Consider the following 23,259-nt stretch of genomic DNA (forward strand, 5'->3'; position numbering starts at 1 on the left):
GATATATGAAAATGATTTCCTTCTTTATTATGGATGTATGTGTATGAGAGAGTTGAGGAGACTTTGAGTAGTTTGGGTGGTGTATTTAGAAACAGAGGAATTATTAGGTGGTCCTGGACCACCACGTGTCATGCTGACATGGTGGTCCCAACCAATAGCCGAAAAACATGTGTACAGCTGCTAGATTCATACGATTCTCAAATACGTTTAACGGCTCCGTTTTCTCTCCGTTTCAGAACTAATAAACATAAAGAGAAGTCAAGTAGAGAAACACCAGAGGAAAAAAAAATCCCCAAATCTAAACTGCTTAGCTCTTTTCTTTGTCAGATCTGAAAACTTCCAATTAGAACATAATTTTCTCGCTTTCTCAGTCAGATTACAGGGATCTCTCAAAATTTCGATCTTTCATTTCATAATCGTAAGCGCTGACTTACCCTATTTTTCTTGGTAAAGAGGAACCGTTTGAATAGCTCTCTGCAATTTTAGAATTTTGTTGTTGAATTCCTCTTGTTGTATATTGCCTTACATAGCAATATGGGATTACGGCGACTTACCCTTTTTCTCTTCTTATCTTGTGATTACGCTGACCTCAATGTCTATCTTTACAGATGGTCCAAGCATAGCTATCGATATCTTTAGAATTTTGTTGTTTTTTATTGGCTTACATAGCAATCTGAGACTTCTTTGATTTTACTGTGTTTCTCTTCTTATCTTGTGATTATCCTTTTGTTTATTTTTTTATATGAACTGTGGGGGTATCAGTATGCAATGTTTCCTCCAAATTTCTAGACATAAATGTTTTCTGGTTTCTGTAATTTTCTTGAGACGGAGTCCATAAAAATGGCTGGTTTCTTGGAAATTCATTCCACCCCAATTAAGTGGTTATGATGATGAATAGAAAACTCATTAAAAGATTTGGGGGTTTTTCATCCATGAAAATGTGTAAGCTTGTGGTTGTCACATAATGGAAGCATCTTTTAATGACTTTGACTATATCCTGACAACTTGAATCTGTTTCAGGCTTCTGTCCAGGAGCTTTACGAGAAGGTGCACATAATTAGAGGAATTGAGCAACAAAATGTATATCGCTTATGTGTATCTTTTGTTTCTTATTTGTTTTCTCTGCTCTTTTTGGGTTTGGGAAGTTAAAGTGAACTTACACATTTGTTTTTCATCTAATTTTCAATCGTAGGCCTATATCTGGGATTACTTTAACAAGCAGAGCAACCATTATTGAATGCTTCGAACCAAACGTTGGAGCAGTTGAACTTGCAGGTGGATCAAGAAGTGAGTTCTATGATTTACATCTTTACTTGTAGAGTGGTGTTCACCAACCTGGTGACCAATAAATTCATGATCACCTGCCCTTAGATTTGATATCTAGGTTAAGATTAAAATGCATAAAACATTCATGTAATCTCAACCCGTGATTGAATTCTTGGTGATCAGGTAACTAAGAGAATGATTTGGTTCACTTGTAATGATTCTTAATCATCTGCAAGGTAAAAAGTACTAGAAAAATCAATACTGTTCCATAGAATTTCATACTTCACAGACATCGAGACTCTTGATCTTTATAATTTGACAAGTAGATATTCATTTGCATCTTCAGTGGGAGTGGGTTGAAGAACTTTCACTTCTTTAAGCATCCTAAGTTGGTGCTTTTAAAATTTTGCATGATATATATGCTTGCATACTTTCGGCTTGGGATTGATACTGTATCAGCACTCTGTTTGATCTTTTTACTGCTTTGATGAGGATTTTTGAATCTGCCATTGTGGCAATTATCTCACTGTTTATGTAGTGATTCTATTGATCAATTCTTTTCTATGCAGGTTTTTCTTGAGGTGCAAGTTGATGGAAACTATTCCTCCTAAATTTCCATGGATTCAACTTGAAATGAGTTAGCATTGGTAACTGCATAACCATTAAGGTCATCGATGACAATTCCCGGGGTTCCTACTTTTTCGAATGGTCATTCGATGGGTTATAATAATAATGTGCTTCAGGGTGGCTCAGCGTCAACAAATAAAGATGACAGACCTTACGTTTACAATCCAATGAAAAAAGGGGATAAGGGAAGTTTGGCAGGATTGATGGAAAGCTAATTGATGTATACACAATTGAAACTGTTATTGATGGAAAGCCCCTTCTGGTTATGTGGGTAGTTTTCATTTGTATCTAATGTGTGACGTTATTGATGGAAATCTATTTGATGTATACACAATTGAAACTGTTATAATTGATCAAATAACTAGTTTATTTGAGCATTTGCTTTTAAAATGGGGCATAACACAAACCCCTCATCTGATGATTTTAGAACATGCACAAAAAGATCTTATTGATAAAATATGAATGTTGCTAACGGGCCATTCGTCAATCACTCTCAAAATAAATAGCTTACAGGTCTTTTTTTTTTTAAAAGAACTTATTAGTTTACATTCATAATTCTGGAAACATAGACCATAAGAAAAGGTAGAAGTTGCCATGCATGACAGTACCTTCAAATAATCTCCGATCATTACACTTAAAGTTTATCTGGACTCAAAATATATGTGGTCTCTCCCATAGTTTTAGCCACCTACACCGAAAATATACAGGAAATTAAACAATAAGACATGCCAAAAATACCTACAATAGTTAGATTTGTTTGAGAATTGGCATTACCTTATGGTAAATAATATGGCATATGTCTTGAACCTTGTTGTTGCTCATCAATTGTTGAATGCAAATCCTACATTGTGCATTAGTAGAGATATATTAAATAAAAAGCCTAAATGTGACAGAAAAAGGTTAAATAAATGATCCAAACCTGGCTTGGTTGAGGATATGATCCGAATGGATGGTTTGGGGCATAAGTGCTTCCAGATGTATGATGTGATCATAATATACGATTGGAACTTTTAATTTAGATTCTAAAAAAAGAAGAATGTCTAATTGAGTAATTGTAAGTACTTCAACAATGAGATCAACCAATACCTGACTCAAAAGCATGTGATCTAGTTCTGAATGATCATCTATGTTACACGATCACAAGTATATAAACACAAGAACTAAAGACATGCTAAACATACTATATGTTAACATAAGAACAAGGCACATACCTGAAGTGAAGAATAATTAAGTTGAACGTCATTAGTGCAAGTCTTAGTCTTATGCAAGTCTCTAAGTCCGAATTACTCTCAATGGGGCGAGTGACTGTAGAACTCGTTATTTAGAGAGTGCAGGGACCTTGACTTATATAGAGGTTGATATTAGGATTCTTCCCATAAAAGTAATCCTAATACTAAAGCAATTACTCCTCTATATTATGTATCAATATACATTACTCGATATTCAAGTATATTAAGTTTCCCTAATCAATATAGATGTAGACAGAATATCCATATTGTAACAGGATTAGAATCTCTAAGCAATCTCAGTCACTTCATTCTTAAGTCATTAACTTGTTATTGTAATTACTTATATAAATAAGCATGAGTCCACAAAATAATTCTTACATTCTCCCACTTGGACCATCCTTAATTATTCAATAACAAGATTAACAAAAAATCAATGAAGCAACTACTAAAGTGTGCACATGAAATTGCATAGAATTTGCAACTTAATACAAGCTTAGTCAAGTTACAACGACTAGTATAAAGCTAAGGAAAGAACATGCTTATAAAAGCAAGTCACCCCAAAACTACTAAACCAGTTTTGCAACTCACATAAGCTCAATTGATACAACAAAATCATACATATGCTTAAAGTATCTGCCATAACTAAAGTGCATATATATATGGTCCACAACCAAAGGATTTTGATTATCAAAATCTCAAACACAACTGAAAATTAGAATGGATCATATCTTGAAGTGTTTGCTACTATAGCTGAACTGAAGCGTTGATCAGCTTGATCCATCCACCAAAATAAAGTTATAATGCTCCCACTAATCTTACACAAAAATAGGAACCTAAGAAGCATTAAAATTGTTGACTAAATTTATTTGCTCAAAAGTAAATGTTCTCTGTTAAATCTTATGAGAAAACTTAAGTCTCAATAACCACAGAAACAACAAGGCAAACAATCACCAAGCTGAGCAAAAGCAATCAACTAATAACAATGAATGCAATATAATAAACTGAAAATTGCATTAAAACCCCAAAATAGAGTTTTCCATAAACATGCCAAGCATCACATATGAGCAGAAGACGTGGCACAACTGAATACTGAATCACAAGACCAAATTAAATAAAACATGGTATATGAGAGCCAATCATCACCTATATGGCAGAAGAAGAGACTCAAGTATCTGAATATGTTTTATTTAACCTGTAATGTGCTATCCTTGTGTCTTGAGACTATGTAAAGAAAAGACCTTCTATGGAAGCTACAGTCATAGCCCTAAAACACATGATACAAGTTTTGGTTTGTTCAAACTTGATGGCTTAGCAAGAATGCTAAAGAAGAGGTGCTATGGCACCATATTCCTTAATATTCTCAATAAGGCTTATTGACATCTTAAGGCTTTTCAATCAATTCATTGAAAGCATCAACTAGTTGCTTATATCCATAAACAACAAGTATTGGGAGAACTTAAGTCGTTGTTTTACAAGCAACAAATTATTATTGATATTAGAGCAGATAAATATTCAATGATCACAAATCCATTTAACTTTTAACATAGTTATAGCATGTTAAGTCAATGAATATTATCTATCTAACTGATTAGGACAACAAAATTTATATAGGAAGTAAATCCTATGTGAAGCCCACTACGCTCTAAGCATAAGTTCAATAATAGAACTGAAAACTCATAAAACATTATGAACTAACCTGAAAGGTTGGCAGTCGAGATTTCTTCCTTAATTAAGTCTACATCGCTTAGACTTACAACCAGTAACTTTCTTCCCCTATTTAAGACCAAAAGAAAGAGGACAAAATCTCTTTTCCCTCTTTAGAAACCCAAAGAAAACATGATAACATGTCTTCCCCTTTTTATAAACTAAGAAAATAAATAATTCTCTCACTTATAGCATCATCAAAGTCCTTACTTTTGGACTTAACAACTTTCAATATATGATCATGCTCTCAAATATATATAAACACATGTCGTTTCATGTACAAATTCTTTCACATGTAATATGCCGAGTACATGCAGAAGTATATTGCAGACATGCTTCCAACTATTTTTTTTTTCCTTTTTTTTCTTTTTTCTTTTTGGAAATAAAATCATCTTTGTCATATAGATTTTCTGCATTTTAATTCAAAATGAAAAAATTAGAACCCAAAAGATATACACACACACACGTGCATGTATATATAATTGCTCTCCTGCTTCAATTAGATATATCGGCCTTAATCATAATTCAATCAACTAATTAATCAATAATATACCCTTGATTCAAAAATCAACTAATTAATCAAAAACAATAATAAAAAAATATATATTCTTGATCACATGAGTCATATATATAGCCAGAATACTGGTAATCCCTTAATCACCTACAAAACAATGGATCTATACAAGCAATATGAGTTTTAATAATCAGACCCAAACATTATATTTTCATGTATCCAAAATATATTCATATAGATCACGGAATAAACTGACAACTATATCAAACAATGTAGTGTCATAAAAAAATGCAACTGTAGAGGGTAATTGATTACCAAAACTTTAGAATCGAGCTATTTGAAAACATAATTTAGTAAGCCTCGATTTTTACTGCATGTAAACTTCAGCAAGCGAAGAGAATATTATTTATCCCCTTTTGAGAACTAAAATAAAGGGGACAAACTCTCTTACCCTTTTGAATAGCGATAGTAAAGAGAACAAACTTTCTTTAAGAAAAGCTTTCTTTACCCCTTTTCTTAACTGAAGAGAAGAGGACAAAATTCTTCCCCTTTTTAAGAACTAAAGAAAAGAGGAGAATTCTGTCATGTATATATAAATGTTACATACACATATAGCCATGATGCTCACTTTCACAATTTTAATAACATGAAATCAATCGTGACATTTTTCATGTTAGAATTGACATAAAATTGAAAGTATATACATATATACCTCTTTTTCAAATCAGATTTGTGTGGTCATTATAGTCCACATACATGACCATGAACTCCTTTGGTGATTGTCGAAGCACATCGTGAATAATTATGCATGTATTCATGAATCTCAATATTGGTCCAAAGTCCAAGTGAATATGTATATGTTACGATACCAATTAATTTGAGTACTAACAATGACATAAAAATTCCAGCAACTCCAAGACTCGTAATCATGGACCAAGATGGATAATTATGCAGAAAAGTCAAAAACTATGCATGTCCATAATTATTATTTATCTTTATTCAAAACTAAACAGATAGCATGGAGAAATACTACGCGCCTCAGGCGCCCGTCGAATTTTTCTCCAGAACCCTAGATCAGGCTTCCGCCTTTTGAGCGTTGCGACTCCGGCGGTCTCTTTGACTCCGGTTCAGCGACTCCTTTCCGGCGGCGTTCGCTGTCCGTGACACCATTTCCACTCTACGAGTGCGATCAATTCGGGTCGTCGTTTTACGTCGTGCCTTTTACTTGTTCGTCTGTGTTGTTCATCGGCGATTGTCAGAGATGGAAATTCTGGCCTGGAATTGTCGTGGCATCGGCAATGAAGCTGCGGTGCAGGGTTTACTGAAGCTGATTCATCAACATCATCCATCTTTCATCTTCCTGAGTGAGACGAAAGTTTCGGATCCTTCGTATATGAGAGACTTGCGATTGGAGATAGGGTATCTCAACTGTGAAGCGGTGTTCAGCCGGGGGCAAGCAGGTGGTTTGGCTTTATTCTGGAGAGATGGCATTGACGTTCGCTTCCGATCGAAGTCGAACCATCATATTGACGTGGAAGTCCGAGAAGATGATGGCTCTGGGATTGCATGGAGGTTGACTGGTTTTTACGGTCACCCTACCCTTTCTGAACGTCACCGGACATGGACTCTTCTCCGGGAGCTTTGCGAGCATTCGGCCCTCCCATGGACTGTCATCGGCGATTTCAACGAAATTCTCCATTCCTCTGAGAAGGAAGGAGGTTGTGTACGCAGAGAGGGTCAAATGCAACAGTTTAGAGATGTGTTGACGTTTTGTGAGCTGTTTGATTTTGGATATTTTGGATCGCCCTTCACCTGGAGTCGAGCTGGAGTTAAATGTAGGCTGGATCGGGCTGTAGGTTCAGCATCCTGGACGGATATTTTTCCATCAGCTAGGGTTTCAAACCTGAAACCAATTCATGGCGATCACGTTCCTGTTCTTCTTGGTGCGTATCGTTCTCCTCCTCCTCCTGCTGGTCAACGTCGGAGGCCTCGTTTTCGTTTTGAGAGTTTTTGGGTGCGTCACGAGGCCTGTGCAGAAGTGATCAAGGCAGGGTGGGTTAGTGATAGCTGGAACCAACCTATGTTTCAGGTATCCCAGAAAATAATGCAGACTCGGTTTGCTCTTAATGATTGGCAGAGGTATACATTTGGACATAGGGGTAGGGAGATTGAATTCCTTCGAGGTAGATTACAATCTCTTCTTGCACTACCTATTTCGACTGTTAATCAGCAGGAAAGCCTGGAGTTGTCCTCAAAATTGGATGGTTTGCTAGCGGAGGAACACGAGTACTGGAAGCAAAGGTCAAAAATTACTTGGCTTGCTGAAGGTGATCGTAATACTAAATTTTTCCACAGGAAAGCATCTAATCGACGATCCAAAAATAGATTGATCGGGTTGTTTGATAATCAGGGGGTCTGGCAGTCCACAGAGAAGGGTTTGGAAGCTGTGGTTATTGATTATTTTGGTTCGATGTTCAGTGCAGGGGATGTAGATATCTCTCATATGAATTCCGTAGTGGCTTTAATTCAGCCAAAGGTTACCACTGAAATGAACTCTATGCTTTGTGCTCCTTATACGGCTGTGGAAATTAGAGCTGCTCTTTTTCAGATGTACCCAACCAAGTCACCTGGACCGGATGGCATGCCTCCTTTATTTTTTCAGCAGTATTGGGACACCATCGGTACTGATGTAGTGGCTGCAGTTCAGAGTTTTCTCCATTCTGGTCAGCTGCTTGCTTCCATTAATTACACTCATGTGTGTTTGATCCCAAAGGTGCAAAATCCTACCTGTATGTCAGAATTGCGTCCCATTGCACTGTGTAATGTCATTTACAAGATCTGCTCTAAGGTGATTGCTAATAGATTGAAGAGTATTCTGTCCCAGATTATATCTCCTTTTCAGAGTGCCTTCATCCCTGGACGTCTGATTACAGATAATACTCTTATCGCTAATGAGGTATCATACTTTATTCATAAAATCGGTCGTCTGATGGAGTTATGTCTCTTAAACTAGATATGAGTAAGGCCTATGATAGAATGGAGTGGGTTTTCTTAGAGGCTGTGTTGACTCGTCTGGGTTTTGATGAGAGTTGGATACATGTTATCATGCAGTGTGTTAAGACTGTTCGTTATTCTTTTTTGATTAATGGACAGCCTCGTGGCTATTTGACACCTACTAGGGGCTTGAGACAGGGCGATCCCTTATCACCATATCTGTTCCTGCTCGGTACTGAGGTGTTTTCAGCTCTTCTAGAGCATAAGGTTTCTCAAGGGCAACTTCAGGGAGTTCAGATTTGCGTCGAGGCTCCTACTATCCACCACCTTTTGTTTGCAGATGATAGCCTTCTGTTTGGTAAGGCTAGTTTGGAGGAAAGTTCTCAGATCCAGGATGTCTTGTTGGATTATGAGTTAGCATCAGGTCAGAAGGTAAACTTTTCTAAGAGCAATATTGTTTTTAGTAAAAAAGTGTGCACTTCTTTACAGCAACAGATTGCAGACTCACTGGGTATGGCTATTGTGGATAAGCATGAAAAATACTTGGGCTTACCTACTTATATAGGGAGGAACAAGACTGAAACCTTTGCTTATTTACAGGAAAGTTTAAATAAGAAACTTGAGGGTTGGCAAGGCAAGTTACTAAGTAGTGCAGGGAAGGACCTTCTCATACGGGTAGTGGCTCAGGCTCTTCCTTCTTATACTATGAGTTGCTTCTTATTACCTAAGAATTTTTGTGATTCATTGCATCAGAAATGTGCCAAGTTTTGGTGGGGCAGTAAGGGTGAAAACCGCAAGATTCATTGGCTATCTTGGGATCGACTGTGTCAACCTAAAGAGGTTGGTGGCATGGGTTTTCGTGACTTATATGCACATAATTTGGCTCTCTTGGCTAAGCAGGGATGGAGGATAGTGTGTAATCCAGGCTCTCTTTTGGCTCGTCTATATCAGACCAAGTACTTCCCCGATGGGGATTTCTGGTCTAGTGGGCTTTCTTCATCTCTATCTGCATGTTGACGGGGTATCCATGCGGCTAAATCTATGCTAAGTAGGGGTGTTCGCTGGCAGGTGGGGAATGGACGGCGAATAAGGATTTGGGAGGATCCATGGATCCCGAGACCTTCTTCTTTTCTACCTATTATCTGGCATGGGGATGGGCCGGAGCGAGTTTCTGACTTGTTACTCCCAGGTTTTTCTTGGAATCTGGATCTTCTTAATCAATATTTTATGACTGATGATGTTGAGTTGATTTTATCTATACCTCTTAGTCAGAGGGATGTCCCTGATCGTCTTATCTGGCATTATGATAAGAAAGGTAGATTTTCTACCAAGAGTGCTTATGTATTAGCTTTTGAGGAGCTTCATAACTATGGAGACGTTGCTACTAGTTCGAAGAATCTCTCTTCTTTCTGGAAAAGGATTTGGTTTGCTCAAATACCGGGCAAGGTTAAAGTTCATTGGTGGAAAGTGTGCTCTTCTATCCTTCCCACATCTGCTTTATTGCGTACTAAAAGGGTTTCTGTTCAGGATGGTTGTTGGTTTTGTAATGATCATGATGAGTCTATTACTCACATAACAAGGGATTGCCAGTTTGTTCGGGACTTGCTCTCTCTTTTCCCTGAGCTGCATGGGGTGCTTCAGTTTGCTTGTATTGAAGGTACGTCAATCATTACTTGGTTGGCCGGCCTCTTGTTTTGATATTCTATCTAAAAAGAGTGTGGCTCTCTTACTTATAGTTGGATGGTTTGTTTGGAAAGAGCAAAATCTGAGAGTGTGGTCAAATAAGTTTGTTTCCTTGACTCACCTACAGTTTCAAATTAGAACATTTGTTATGTTGTTTCAATCTACTTTGGCTGCACCTCGTACTGCATTGAGGGGTAGGGCAGTTTGGTCACCACCTCCTTCCGGCTGGCTTAAGGCCAATTGTGATGGAGCCTTTGATTTCTCTTCCAAATCTGGTGGATTAGGAGTGGTTTTTCGAGATGCCATGGGTGATATTGTTGGTGGAGTTTGTATTAAGGTCAACTCTGTTGTCTCACCAGATATTGTTGAGGCCATGGCTTGTAGGGCTGCTTGTTCCCTAGCAGTACAGTTACATCTTTCTCCTATTATATTCGAGTCAGATAGTCAAAGTTTAGTTTCTGCTATTGAGGCTGAGGGGGAGGAGACTTCATCCTTGGGTCGTATTATTGAGGACATCAACTTTTCTCTTGGGATGTTAGCTGGCTCTTCCTTGAGACATGTGTATCGTGAAGCTAATATGGCGGCCCATAATTTAGCTAAACTTGCTTTACATTCTTCTGTCAATCTTTCATGGAGTGGGCTTGTCCCTCCTGATATTAGAAGCTTTGTCGCTTCTCATTGTACTCTTTGATTAAGTAATCTAATTTGGTCGTTTTTCCCCTCAAAAAAAAAAAAAAAAAAAAAGCATGGACATTAATCTCATACAAATCTTCTTCTAGCAGCATATATCTTTAATATTGCTAGGAATAATTTCATCTAGTACCGTAATGCATGACAAATCCAAAACCCAAATTTGCGTCATGCGTTTTCAAAAAATAATTTAAATGAAAACATAATAAAATTTCTTCTTTATCAACTAAGAAGAAGCCAAATCAGTGTTGATAGGGAAGTGCCATAAATTTTTACATATATCAATAAACTATGGTCATCTAATATTGCCAAAAGAGATACATAGCCATGAAGAATAAGCAACAATGCAAAAAGATGCAAAATGTGAGTTTCAAAACAGCCGAACCAAAAACATGCAATTTGTGAAGCTATCAAATATATAGCTGAAGTGCAAAATTTGACGTATTGATTCAACCCGAAGTGTTCTCACCCACAACGTAAATTAAGAGAACTATGTTAGAATAGTAGACGAATCAATAATAATGAATTCATGTATTGATATTTATTACATGTAAACATTAGCGGAAGCGAAAGATAGAAAACATATAAATCATGTATTGACAGATATCATATATAAAATATCAAGTTTAACAATCATCGTGGTGATAAAAGTAATCTAAAAGAAGATGATATGACATGACGGTTGATACGTATCTCATCCTACGTATTAATTGATGGCCTGAAGTTATAGAAGATAATTCATGTGTTTATAAACTGAATAGCATAGAGCCAAAGAAACAACAAATTAGTTATCTTCCCCCCTTAAGAAAAGATCAGTAGAATAGCTCAAGTCCGATCTTGCTGAGAATGAATTTTAGCGGAAGCCAAAAACATACATTCAACCATCATATCAAAATAATTTGATCCTAATTTGCAAACCAATTTGATCAATAGGTCCCCAAGATCAAAAAACCTATATAATCACAAACCCTAAAACTCATACAAGTGAACGAGAATTAACCATTGTGTGAGCAGCGGTTAAATTTGAGTTTCAAAGCTTTAGTGAAACGAATAGGTATACGCCTTAGGCTCCGAGTGTTTGCAAATCAGGTCAGAAACTAAAGGCAAGCTCAAGCTTGCTATTCCATATTTTTTTTTCTTTCTTCTTTTGTTTAGGTTATGACAACGTTTTCAATTTGTATAAAAATTCTAGGATGCATAATTTCCAAAGTGGTTTACAAACTTGTGAAAGTGGCTCTGATACCACATGTGATCTAGTTCTGAATGATAATCTATGTTACACGATCACAAGTATATAAACACAAGAACTAAAGGCATGCTAAACATACTATATGTTAACATAAGAACAAGGCACATACCTGAAGTGGAGAATAATTAAGTTGAATGTCATTAGTGCAAGTCTTAGTCTTCTGGAAGTCTCTAAGTCTGAATTACTCTCAATGGGGTGAGTGACTGTAGAACTCGTTATTTAGAGAGTGCAGGGACCTCGACTTATATAGAGATTGATATTAGGATTCTTCCCATAAAAGTAATCCTAATACTAAAGCAATTACTCCTCTATATTATATATCAATATACATTACTCGATATTCAAGTATATTAAGTTTCCCTAATCAATATAGATGTAGACAGAATATCCATATTGTAACAGGATTAGAATTTCTAAGCAATCTCAATCACTTCATTCTTAAGTCATTAACTTGTTATTGTAATTACTTATATAAATAAGGATGAGTCCACAAAATAATTCTTACTAAGCATGCTAGTAAAAGAAACTTTTGGCTGATAGAATGCCTTAGAATAAATAAGAAAATGTTGCATCCTATAAAATTAGCTTACATGATTTTTAGTATCAATGAGAATCAAAAGAATCTTAAAACTAACATACCATTTGGTCAGTCCTACTTGTACTCCTCAACACATTCAATGTCTTAAAGGAACTTGAATCATATGGTACCTGAAGGGAGACCTATAAATTGAAACGGTAAAATATTTAGGCTAGACAATGGAAACACACAAAGGTGAGTATCAAACATAGACAGCTTACTTGATTAGATGGAAGCAAACATCCCTGAGTATTGATTGCTGACAAGCTCATAGATGGATAAATGTATAAAAATTTGATCGAAAAATTAGTTTTTAGGATATATCCAATAACTGAAAAATATGATTTGAGTAGCCTTATAACAACAGACCTGGTTACTAATGCTTGTACTCACTTGTAGAAGAAATAGGTTTGAAGAACTTGAATTATACTGTGCATGAAGTGAGGATTGTGAGTTCAAAACCTAAAATACGTTAATCGAACAATTATATTCATGAACTAGTAAGATTACTTAAATAAAAGCCAAACTAAGTGTCAATCAAACAAAATAACTTGCCTGATTAGATGGAGGAAAACATAGATGCACATTAGTAGTTGACAATTTCATGCAAACCTTCTTACTAGATGAGACTGGATCTTTTGCTGCCCTCTCATTCTGTTTTTGCTGCTTTCCCGTATCAGCTTTTATACTAGATAACACCATATTCTTAGATGTATTCTTGTTTCTCTTCTCCAAAGATGCTTTCCATCTATCATTACTCATCTCTTTTGGCTTTACATATGGGGGATCCAATACTGGTGTCTCATTAACTGGCCAGCCACTTTCATTATCATCAGAAATACTATCATCATTCAAAGCCTCATTGCTTTCTTTGTGATCAGATCCTCTTGACTCTAGCTCATCTTTTTGAATTAATTCTTCCATCTCTTTCAACTTTTGCAATGCAATTTTACTACCTTTCTCTGTCATTGCAGTCGTGCTCAATATATCGTAAGCTTTTCGAACCATATTATTTCGACGCAATACAACTTATGGTTTATTCTTTTGTTGTAATAATGTTTCATGTTCTTGTGCCCCAATTCTAGATTTTGCATCCTTTTTCCAACGCTTCAGTATATATTGCGGTGGTATCTTAGTAAAATTCCTCACATTCAATACTCTTAGAGCATGACGACACAACAATCCCATAGATTCAAACATCTTGCAGCTACATGTGATTGTGTCATCTGAAGAGTTCAGCTTCACAACAGAAATTCTATTGCAACCCTCCTGACTCAATTCAAAAGTATGTACAGTTTCATTAGTATCAACTTCATCCATCTTGAATGTCATGCTAGCGGTAAGCTCAGTCCCAAATAAATTATAAATTTTTCTTGTATAAACTTTACCAGCATGATATAGTAGTTTAGTACTCCTCTTAGCAGTAGAAGGTACGTCATTTGTGCAATGAAAAGTCTCTTCTAATTCACTTAAGCGTGTCAATTCTACTTGCTTATCATAATGATGAACAAATTCAATAAGCCTCATTTTTGCAGCAGATATATGATGAAACACATTATTTGTGCTCTCACTTCTTTGTGAAACTTGAATTCTAGCAGAAAAGGTGTGTAAGCTGAAGGTTGCACACCATTTTTTCCGTAATGTATATAGTCTCTTAAACCATTCATTCTCTGTAACATTAAATGTCACAAGTAACTCATCCAATGTAGATTGAAATTCTGCAACTGTCTCATAACCATAAAGACACTTATTGAACATCTTCTTGAAGTCAGGGATTCTTAAGTAGCTTGCTATATGTCTTGTTGCATTCAACGATATATACCACAAGCATAAACGGTGACAAGTATCAGGAAAAACATCTCTAATGTCATTTGCCATTGCTTGACATTGATCAGTATAAATGATCTTTGGTGGTTGATTTCCCATTGACTCTAAAAATGTTTCAAACAACCAATTAAATGAAGCAGTTGTCTCATCCAATAGAAAAGCACATCCAAACAATACATTTTTTCAATGGTTATTAACAGCCACAAAAGGAGCACAAATCATGTTATACCTATTGGTTTTGTATGTAGTATCAAAGACTAATACATCTCTGAAGTACTCATAATCAAGTCTTGATCGGCCATCTCTCCAAAAGAAATTTGTCATTCGATTTTCTTGATCCACTTGCACTGAGTAAAAGAACATAGGATCTTCAGTTTTCTTACGCTTGAAAAGATTGATTAAGCTTTGAGCATCTCCAGCCTCAAACATAGCCATTTTCTCATTATTCACAAAACTATAGCAATCTCTCTTCGTAAACCCAACATTTTGAGATCCACCAACTTCTTCTGCTAAATATGAGTATGTCTTTATGGTCCCTATACGAGCATCACGCATGGTCTTTATTACCCCTTTATGAGCTTCAGACATTTTTCTATTTGATCTTAAAAATGGTCTCTGTTTTGGCTTAGCAAGCTCGTGATTGTGCTCGGCATGAAAGTGAGAAACTCTCCACATATCATCTACTAATGTAAACCGGATCATGGCTTTGCAACCTGTTCTTGTATCTAGCCTATCAGCTTTTTTGGTTTCTGAAGGATCACCATCCTGTTGAAAACCTTCTTTTGAACACAAAAAGTTAATTTGTCGAACAACATTTTTGGCATCTCTTTTTTTTTTTTCCCTTTCGAACACTAAATCCAATTCTTGTAGCATAACTGTTGTAGAATTCATAAGTTTCCACTTCACTACACACCATCTTTCCAAACAAATAATCTTCATCGAAACTTCCTTGACGATTCACAATCATTAGTTCTTCCCGGATATTAGAACCATTATTCTCATCGCACTTTCCACATCAATGACTACAATTATATACAATAAAAAAAAATTAGAACCAAAGTTGTGAGGCAAGGAGACATGGCAGCTAACTACATTTCAACCCATACTATAGTATTTGTTTAGTTAGGTAAATAAGTTTGACCCTTATTTGGGGGTTCAATATAGACAAATTTTTTTACCAACTACTGCAAGATCTCATAGACACAAAAGTATTATGGTCACTAACCATTTAATTTCTTTTAATAGGAGGAGTATATCAAAAGATATATATACCTACAGATAAGGCTATAACCTTGGCAACAGTAGCAGCTACTGAAGTTTTATTGCAAGTTTGTGAATATAAAACAAGTAAGCTGACATGGTGACTACCTTATACATATGCAAGTTTGTTTTCATGCCTAGCTATATATACAAAAGAAAGCCAAGCCAAGTAAGCTTGACTCAACATCAAATTCAAATTAGGGACGTTCCAATTATCAACCTATAAAATTGGTTAGATTGCAAGCTTCACTTTGTTTACTACCCCCACGTGTCCCCTACTCCAATTCAGAATTACTACTTGTAGAACCCTGCCAGACCCCTAGAATAAACATCATGTTCCCACACAGAACATCATAACCTCCCCCAAGTTTGTTTTCATGCAAGTCTGTTTTCATGCCTACATACTAAAGAATGTCAGCTTACAGGACCACCTAATCATAAAAGAAGTTCCTCAAAAAACAAGAATTTCAATGAAACGAAACGGCTTTAATAGTAATATGTATATATTAAACGGATTCAATACTAATATGTGTGTGTGTGTGTGTGTATTTCCTCTAAGTCTTGGATATATATATCGATTGCAAGAAGAATGGAAAAGAACATTAGTAGACTTGCTGTCAAGTTTCAATAGCTATTGGAATGATTTTTCATTGATGGCAACGTAGAATAGGGAGATAAATATACTTACTTGTATCAATTGTCATTGAAGATTTGATTTGCTAAATACCTCTCTTCTCACTCACCAGTTGGTTTCTTCTCCCGCTTCTGGTTTTCATTCAATTTGTTCAGGTTTGAGACTGTTCAGTGGAAGAAACGTGGTTTAGGTTCAGTTCTAAACGGCATTGAAACGGAGAGAAAATGGAGACGTTAAACGTATTTGAGAATCGTATGAATTTAGCAGCTGTACACATGTCTTCCGGCTATTGGTTGGGACCACCATGTTAGCATGACACGTGGTGGTCCAGGACCACCTAATAATTTCCCTTAGAAACATGGTAGAATGAAAAATCTGTTAATTGGTGTATTAAAAATGAGATGTATATTAAGTATTTTGAGATGTATAAATAAAATTTATCTTACAAATACATATATAAGAAAATCATATATACATCTATCTATGATATTGAATGTTTTTAGTTTGGCAAAGTATGTATTTAGTGTCACAATTGATTGAAGATGAATATCTATTTATGATATTTGAAGCCATATGATTTATTTATTTTATCTTTTTAATTACCTTTTTTAAATAATATTTCTTATTTTTTAAATAAATAAAATCAACCACATATGTTTTATTTAATTTTTAATTGAATATGGATGTCTACCATTTTGTATTAAATTACCATGTCTTTAATGGCAACAGAGCTGCAATGATTTTTTTCCTACAATTTTATTTTGTATGATTAAATGTATATTAACCCCACAACAACATAGGCGTGAATCTTGTTTCCCACATGATTTCTAACGGAGTGGCGTGCTATGGGTGTTTTAGTTGTAGGGATTTTATGACCATTCCGATTAACCACTTAGAATCATGGATCAATATCGAAATGAAGATAAAAGTGATTAATATTTTTACCGTAGGCATATCTTATCCCAATTTTCACATTCAACGATTGGTTTTCCCAATTTTTTTTTCCTCCACCTTATTGATGTTGATAGGTATACATTTCTATATAACCAATTAATATATTAGACAACGATAGTCGGCATATCGAGATTTTGTGTGTTTTAAGAAATTGAAAATATCTAATTGTAGATTCAATTTTGCCCATGTATTTGGCATGTAGTAATAGGCACCGTGTGAAAAAAAATTGGTTTCGCCATCGTTTCGACCTCGGTCAATGAGGTAAATCCTTATTTATCGTCCAAATATCAATTCTGCATGCTAATTTTGCCTTAACAACTCTTTCTGAAATCTGACTTTATAGTTTAGTATCTTTCGTGACCACCCACTCCCACAGTTGAGCTCCATCTATTAATGCAAAAAATTGCAATCTTGAATTTTGCTTCAACACGGTTGGTCTTTAAGAACTTTAATTAAGGACATAAATGAACATTGTGGTTGATCAACATTGATCGAGATTGAAACAAAGATGAAACCAACCAAATTTTTAGTTGTGTGCGTGAAATATCTTAACTAGCGAATCCAACGGTTGGTTTGCTTATATTGGAAAGAACTAGGAATGCTCATATTTAAAAAGAAAAGGCCTGATATCTTTCTTATTTCAGTAGTAGAAGTAGAACAATGAGCTAGTACTCTTTTTTGTATTTGGAAATTAGAGTTGCACAAGATCTCTCGTTGTGTATCTAAGGATAGTATTTTTTGTATATAAGTTACTGATGTGCTAAAACTAGCACTCAACTTAACCCTTCATAAGATTATCAATTGTTAGTATAGAGTAAGCAATGATCGTTTATAGCCAGGAATTAAGGGTATACAAGTAATCACGTAGACATATAAAAATACAAGTATATTATTACGAAAATAGAAGAGAGGGAGAAGAAAAGTTAATGTAAAAAAAAAACAAGGGGAATTTAGGGTAATTAACAAAAATCAAAGAATCAATTCAGGGTTTGTGATTATATGAATGAAAAGTTAGAAGCTAAGTAGTCCACCACTAATATATGAAAGAAACAAGTCATAATCTCTACGTTCAATTGCATATGTCATGAGTAAAAACTTGACCAAGTGATAAGTTAAAAGCAAAAGTTATCCCTTATATTACTTTCCCTGAATATTTAATCTAAGTGAAAGCATCTATATTAAACCTATTGAATATGCAATCATAGTCTAGAAAGCTAGTTAATCAACAACATATTCAACACAATAAGAACAAAGAAATGATGTCAACTTTAGTGCACAACCTAGTACAAAAAAAGTTATCTACTTGCAATCTTATTTAATTGATCTTGACTTTTGCCCAAAGCCTTTACTACTTTTGAATTAAGGTCATAAGACTATTAGGTGAATTTATTAACCTAATTCTAACTCCAATTATATATATATGTTTCGAACCACAGAAAACACGCGTACAAAAGACATCTATAATTTGAAATCAATTAAACATTCTCACAAAAGCAACATAACAATCAAAATGTAGAAAACATAACTATATTATCAATCACATATTTGGGGCTTCAAACCATGCACCTAACAAAAACGTTAACTGGCTAACTACACATGTTTTCGAATTCAACAAAATAAAACATAAGAGTTTCTTAATTAAGAAAAAGATGAAATACACCGTGAAGGAATGAAGAGGAACACTTGGAGGACATTGACTTAAAGATCTTCAAAGTAAGGAACTGCAAGGTGATGGCCCAAAAGTGGTGGAAGGCAAGAATGAGGATGGATTGCACGGCTTCTTCTTCTCCTTGGTTGAAAACACAAAACTATGGAAGCTAGAGACGGATTTTGGTGTTTGGATGTAGAAAAGGTGTTATTTTACTTTGAGAAAGAACCTATATATAGAGAGAGGACGACATCTCTTGTTTTATTCTCCAACTCTGCTTCAATTTGATAGTTCCAAGAACACTTTCATTGGTCCACATAAATTTTTTTCATTTTTTCATTTCTACATCCTTTGTGCCTTGCACATGTCATTTCTGACGTTTCTAATGATTCTCAAGTGCCTTTAAGCTCATTTCCTTCTCATTTTCTCCAAAGACTCCTAAAATAACAAAATAACGTTAAGACTGGGATATAACAGAGTTAGCATGACTAAATATAGAGAGTTAAACATTGAAAACATCGCATTTTATGCTTCTATCAGTTACGAGACTCTAGAAATATAAGAATATTATTTAATCTATGGATAGTCATACTGTTTAAGTTTAATTTTGAGAGTTTAGAATTGTAAACATTAGTGTTGTTCATTCTAATTTATATCCTGAAAGTAAACTTTTCGTTTTGGTATTACTGAAAATTGATATACCAAATTTGGTAGAAATAATCAAAATACCAAAAGTTTTTGTTGGTAATTGGTAATTCAATTTCAAACAGAAAGCTTTGATTTTGAAGTTGGGAATGCCTATAACCGATTTGAACCAACCGAGTGGTAGACCTACATGTACCTTTACAAAGAAAAATAAGTAAAGATATTTAGGTTTACGTTCCTTTTCCTTTGCAGCTTTATTTAGAGGGAAATTAAGTAAAGATATTCCCATAAATGTTTTCCTTATAACTTTAAGTTAATTCTCTGTTTATTTAATATTTAATCAAAAAATCAATTAAGCTCTAACCTTTGATTCATTACTAATACTTATGCAGCTACAACACCTTCTAAAATCTTACACTAGAGTGAGACGAGTGCTCGACATAAGTTCTTTCTTCGATTATGGTGTTCTTGAGACAACAACAATCTCGATTTTATCCAAGTGATTCGGCAAACAAGGTAGTTTGAAAGCCTATATAATTAATGTTGAAATAGCCTACATGACAAGAACCGCCCCGGATTTCTGGGGGCAAACAAGGTAGTTTGAAAAGCCTATATAATTACTGTTGAAATAGCCTACATGACAAGAGCCACCCCGGATTTCACCCAGAAATCCGAGGTGGCCCTGTGGGGTGAAATCCGGGGTGGCCCTGTGGGGCTGACCTTAGGATTAACTTTATCGAATGCGGCATAATCACTTCTAAAGATGGACTACTCAAAACCTGTAGAAAAATAATTTACACTTCTAAAATCAATCACCATCCTCCTTTATCTCCACAGTTACGACTAACTTCACAACACATCAAACTCCGCAACAAGTAAAACAAGTCCAACACTTCCACAATAGTCAATTGAATACCCGAAATTTAATATATCTCCAACACAAATACAAGTCTCAACTTCAAAAAACATTAATCTCACAAGTTATCAGAGCAATCTAAAGGACGAAAAAGAAGTCAAGGTACAAGTAGGTTGAATAAGTAACCTACAATATAAAATACAACAACAACTGATGCTATGCCTTAACTCCTACTATGCCGAACAAGCTAATCTACAAACTCGACATTTGAAACCGAATGGCCCACGGAAAAGTAATTAAAAACATTAGCGTGAGTGGACAAAAATAAATAATCAAAATAAAATGAAAACGAGAAGTTAATACTTTCCCACTTGTACATTTATAAAATAGACGATGCATGTAACCGTTTAAGAAAATATTCGAAAGAATAAAATAGACTAGCCCCACTAGTCAATAATAGCAAAGAATAAATAGGGGTAGACAATAGCCATACAAGTGAGCCTCCCAGGCTAAAGAGTACTCTCATACTCTCGTACCTTTACACCACCGAGGTGGATAGGGTAATGGGCTTTCATGATATCGCCACTAAAGCAGCACCACATCACCACAAAGGCGGAAAAGACCTTCATGACTCCACCACGAAGGTAGTAGTCACATCGCCTAAAAAGGCGGAACAAGTACAATATGCTAGCATGGTAATAATATCACAACAAATATGGCAAAAGAAAACATACGAAAACCGAAATCAGTAAAGCTTCCACAAAATCTCGCAAGACTAATATTCACAAACAAATTACCCGAGTACGGTTCCCATCCGCACTCAGAAAATATTAAGTGAGATCAATCTCATAAAATATAGTAAAGAAAAATGTGATTAATAAACATAACACTGTTTCCAAAATCGTTAAACAATAATGTGCGAGATTAATGAAATTCATAAGTTAAGAAATATACAGGTTTTGAAACTCTCTCCAAAAATCACAACATTATCACAAGTCATATAGTAAAACTATTTCCGAAAATGAAGTCAAGTAATTAAACAATACTCAATCCATCTCCGAAACCAAGTCATACGCTCAAATAAATAAAACAATCATTTACGAAAAGAATTATTGCATGCATTTTATTTATAAAAAAAAGTATCCACTCACAGTATAAGGCTAACGTAGCCAAGTGTAGGGATCTTCTGTAATACCCCGGAAACTCGTTATTAATATCTTGGAATTTTATGTAATTAATAAAGTGTTCATTAGTAGGATTTCGTGGTTTGAGGGTGGAGCAAAAGTGTTTCGAACGAATAATTACTCGAAATGTTTTATTTTCGAGGAGTCAAAGAGTTGACTTTTTATTCATTGAGTTTCTCGGAAAACTTCATTCACGAAAGTCGTAGAGCACGTTAATACGAGTTCGTAGATATGTGGAACGAGAAAATCAGAGTTCGTATGAAGAAGTTATGGCCAACAAACAAAGTTTCTATTTTGGATAAATAGGAAAAATTCAGAAATTTTCAGAAAAACCCTAATTTCCAAAAGCGGAAAGCCCCGATCTGAATTCTCTCCTAAGGCGCCCTTCGACCCGTTTTCTTCTTCCGGCCATATCTTCGTTGTCCGGCCACCAATTCGGCCGCCACCGGTCCCTTTCGAACCGCCTCTTCACCCTCTTCAAGTCTGTGGTGGTGGTACATGGCGAATCGTCACCAGGACGACTCAGCACGGTGGCGGCGTGATTTTGGTCTTCCATAATTTCTCCATCCTCCGGCCACCTCTGGCCACGCCACCGGTCATTTCTAGAAGCACAAGAGAGACTGATCATTCCTTCCAAGTGGCTTGAACCAATTCGTAGTGAGGAGGAAGAATCGATCAAAAATCCAATTTTGGGTTTCACCGATTTCTTCATCTTTCGAGGTAAATTCTGGTCAAATGGCTTCGATTATGAATTTGTGCTAGTTGTGAAAATTGTTGGACATGTTGAGATGAACATTTTGGCATAGGTTTTATGACCCAATTTGGGGGTTGCCAGCGGCACGTCCGGCTAGTTTTTGGGTGTCTGTTTCCATAGTTTTCATCTACTCGTCGATACGAGCATGTTGATATATTATGAGGTTATGTTGTAATTATTTGAAGTATGCTAGGTATTCCGTAATTTCGATTATCTCGGTTTTTGATCCGTAAGGATCCGACTGTTGGATCGACTTGTCCTTTCGACATATTGATCGTAGAAGTGTTCCGGAGACCTTGGGAGGTCTCGAAGTAAGTTTTGTCTCGATTGACAAAATCTTCGGTTTTTGGTTCAAGTGATCGGTTCGAACTATAACCGCTTTTGTTTTAATTGTGTGCTGAGATGAGACCGTATGTGATTAGATATTTGATGAAGTTGTTACCTGATCGTTTGGGAGTTATTTATTTAAGCGCAACTATAGTTGGTATTAGTGACATTCCTAAGTGAATGACTATGTATATATATATATATTTATGTGAAATATATATGTTTTGGTGGTTTTGTTGTGATACAAGCAATATGTGTGGGTGAGTTCATTATTGTATTGTGATGTGACCTTTCGGGAAACAATTATTGTGGGAATGAGATTTTCTATTGTTTTGAAAAGCGTTTGAGGATTTGGGAGTCACAGGTTGTAATTTCTCTTTTTGAAAATTGAGTAACATTTTCAGGTCCGGGGTGACAATTTTAATGTTTTGATCTGATGACCGGGTGTCTGAGGATTTGGGAGTCACAAGTTGTGATTTCTCCTTTTGAGTTGAGTAACATTTTGGTTCTGAGTGACAACTTTTAAATTTTTTGATCTGAAGGTCGGGTGACCTGAGGATCTGGGGTAGCTAGGAGTGACCTCAAGCAAATAAATCGGGACATCACGCCTTTGGCTGGGTGAGTGGTTACGATCAGT

General features: G+C 35.6%; 1 protein-coding gene and 1 long non-coding RNA gene across 2 annotated transcripts; one reads left to right on the forward strand and one right to left on the reverse strand.

Moving 5' to 3' along the window:
* Positions 1-226: 226 nt before the first annotated feature.
* Positions 227-2,270, forward strand: LOC133732788 (uncharacterized). The gene is made up of 4 exons (XR_009857315.1): positions 227-418; positions 1,021-1,080; positions 1,193-1,287; positions 1,836-2,270. It is a non-coding gene; the product is annotated as an uncharacterized LOC133732788 (long non-coding RNA).
* Positions 2,271-13,562: 11,292 nt separating this feature from the next.
* LOC133730598 (protein FAR1-RELATED SEQUENCE 5-like) lies at positions 13,563-14,459 on the reverse strand. The gene has a single exon (XM_062158157.1). The coding sequence runs from the start codon at positions 14,457-14,459 to the stop codon at positions 13,563-13,565; it is 897 nt and encodes a 298-aa protein (XP_062014141.1).
* Between the last annotated feature and the right edge of the window lie 8,800 nt (positions 14,460-23,259).

The sequence above is a fragment of the Rosa rugosa genome, chromosome 2 (genome assembly GCF_958449725.1).
Source record: "Rosa rugosa chromosome 2, drRosRugo1.1, whole genome shotgun sequence".
Classification (NCBI taxonomy): domain Eukaryota; kingdom Viridiplantae; phylum Streptophyta; class Magnoliopsida; order Rosales; family Rosaceae; genus Rosa; species Rosa rugosa.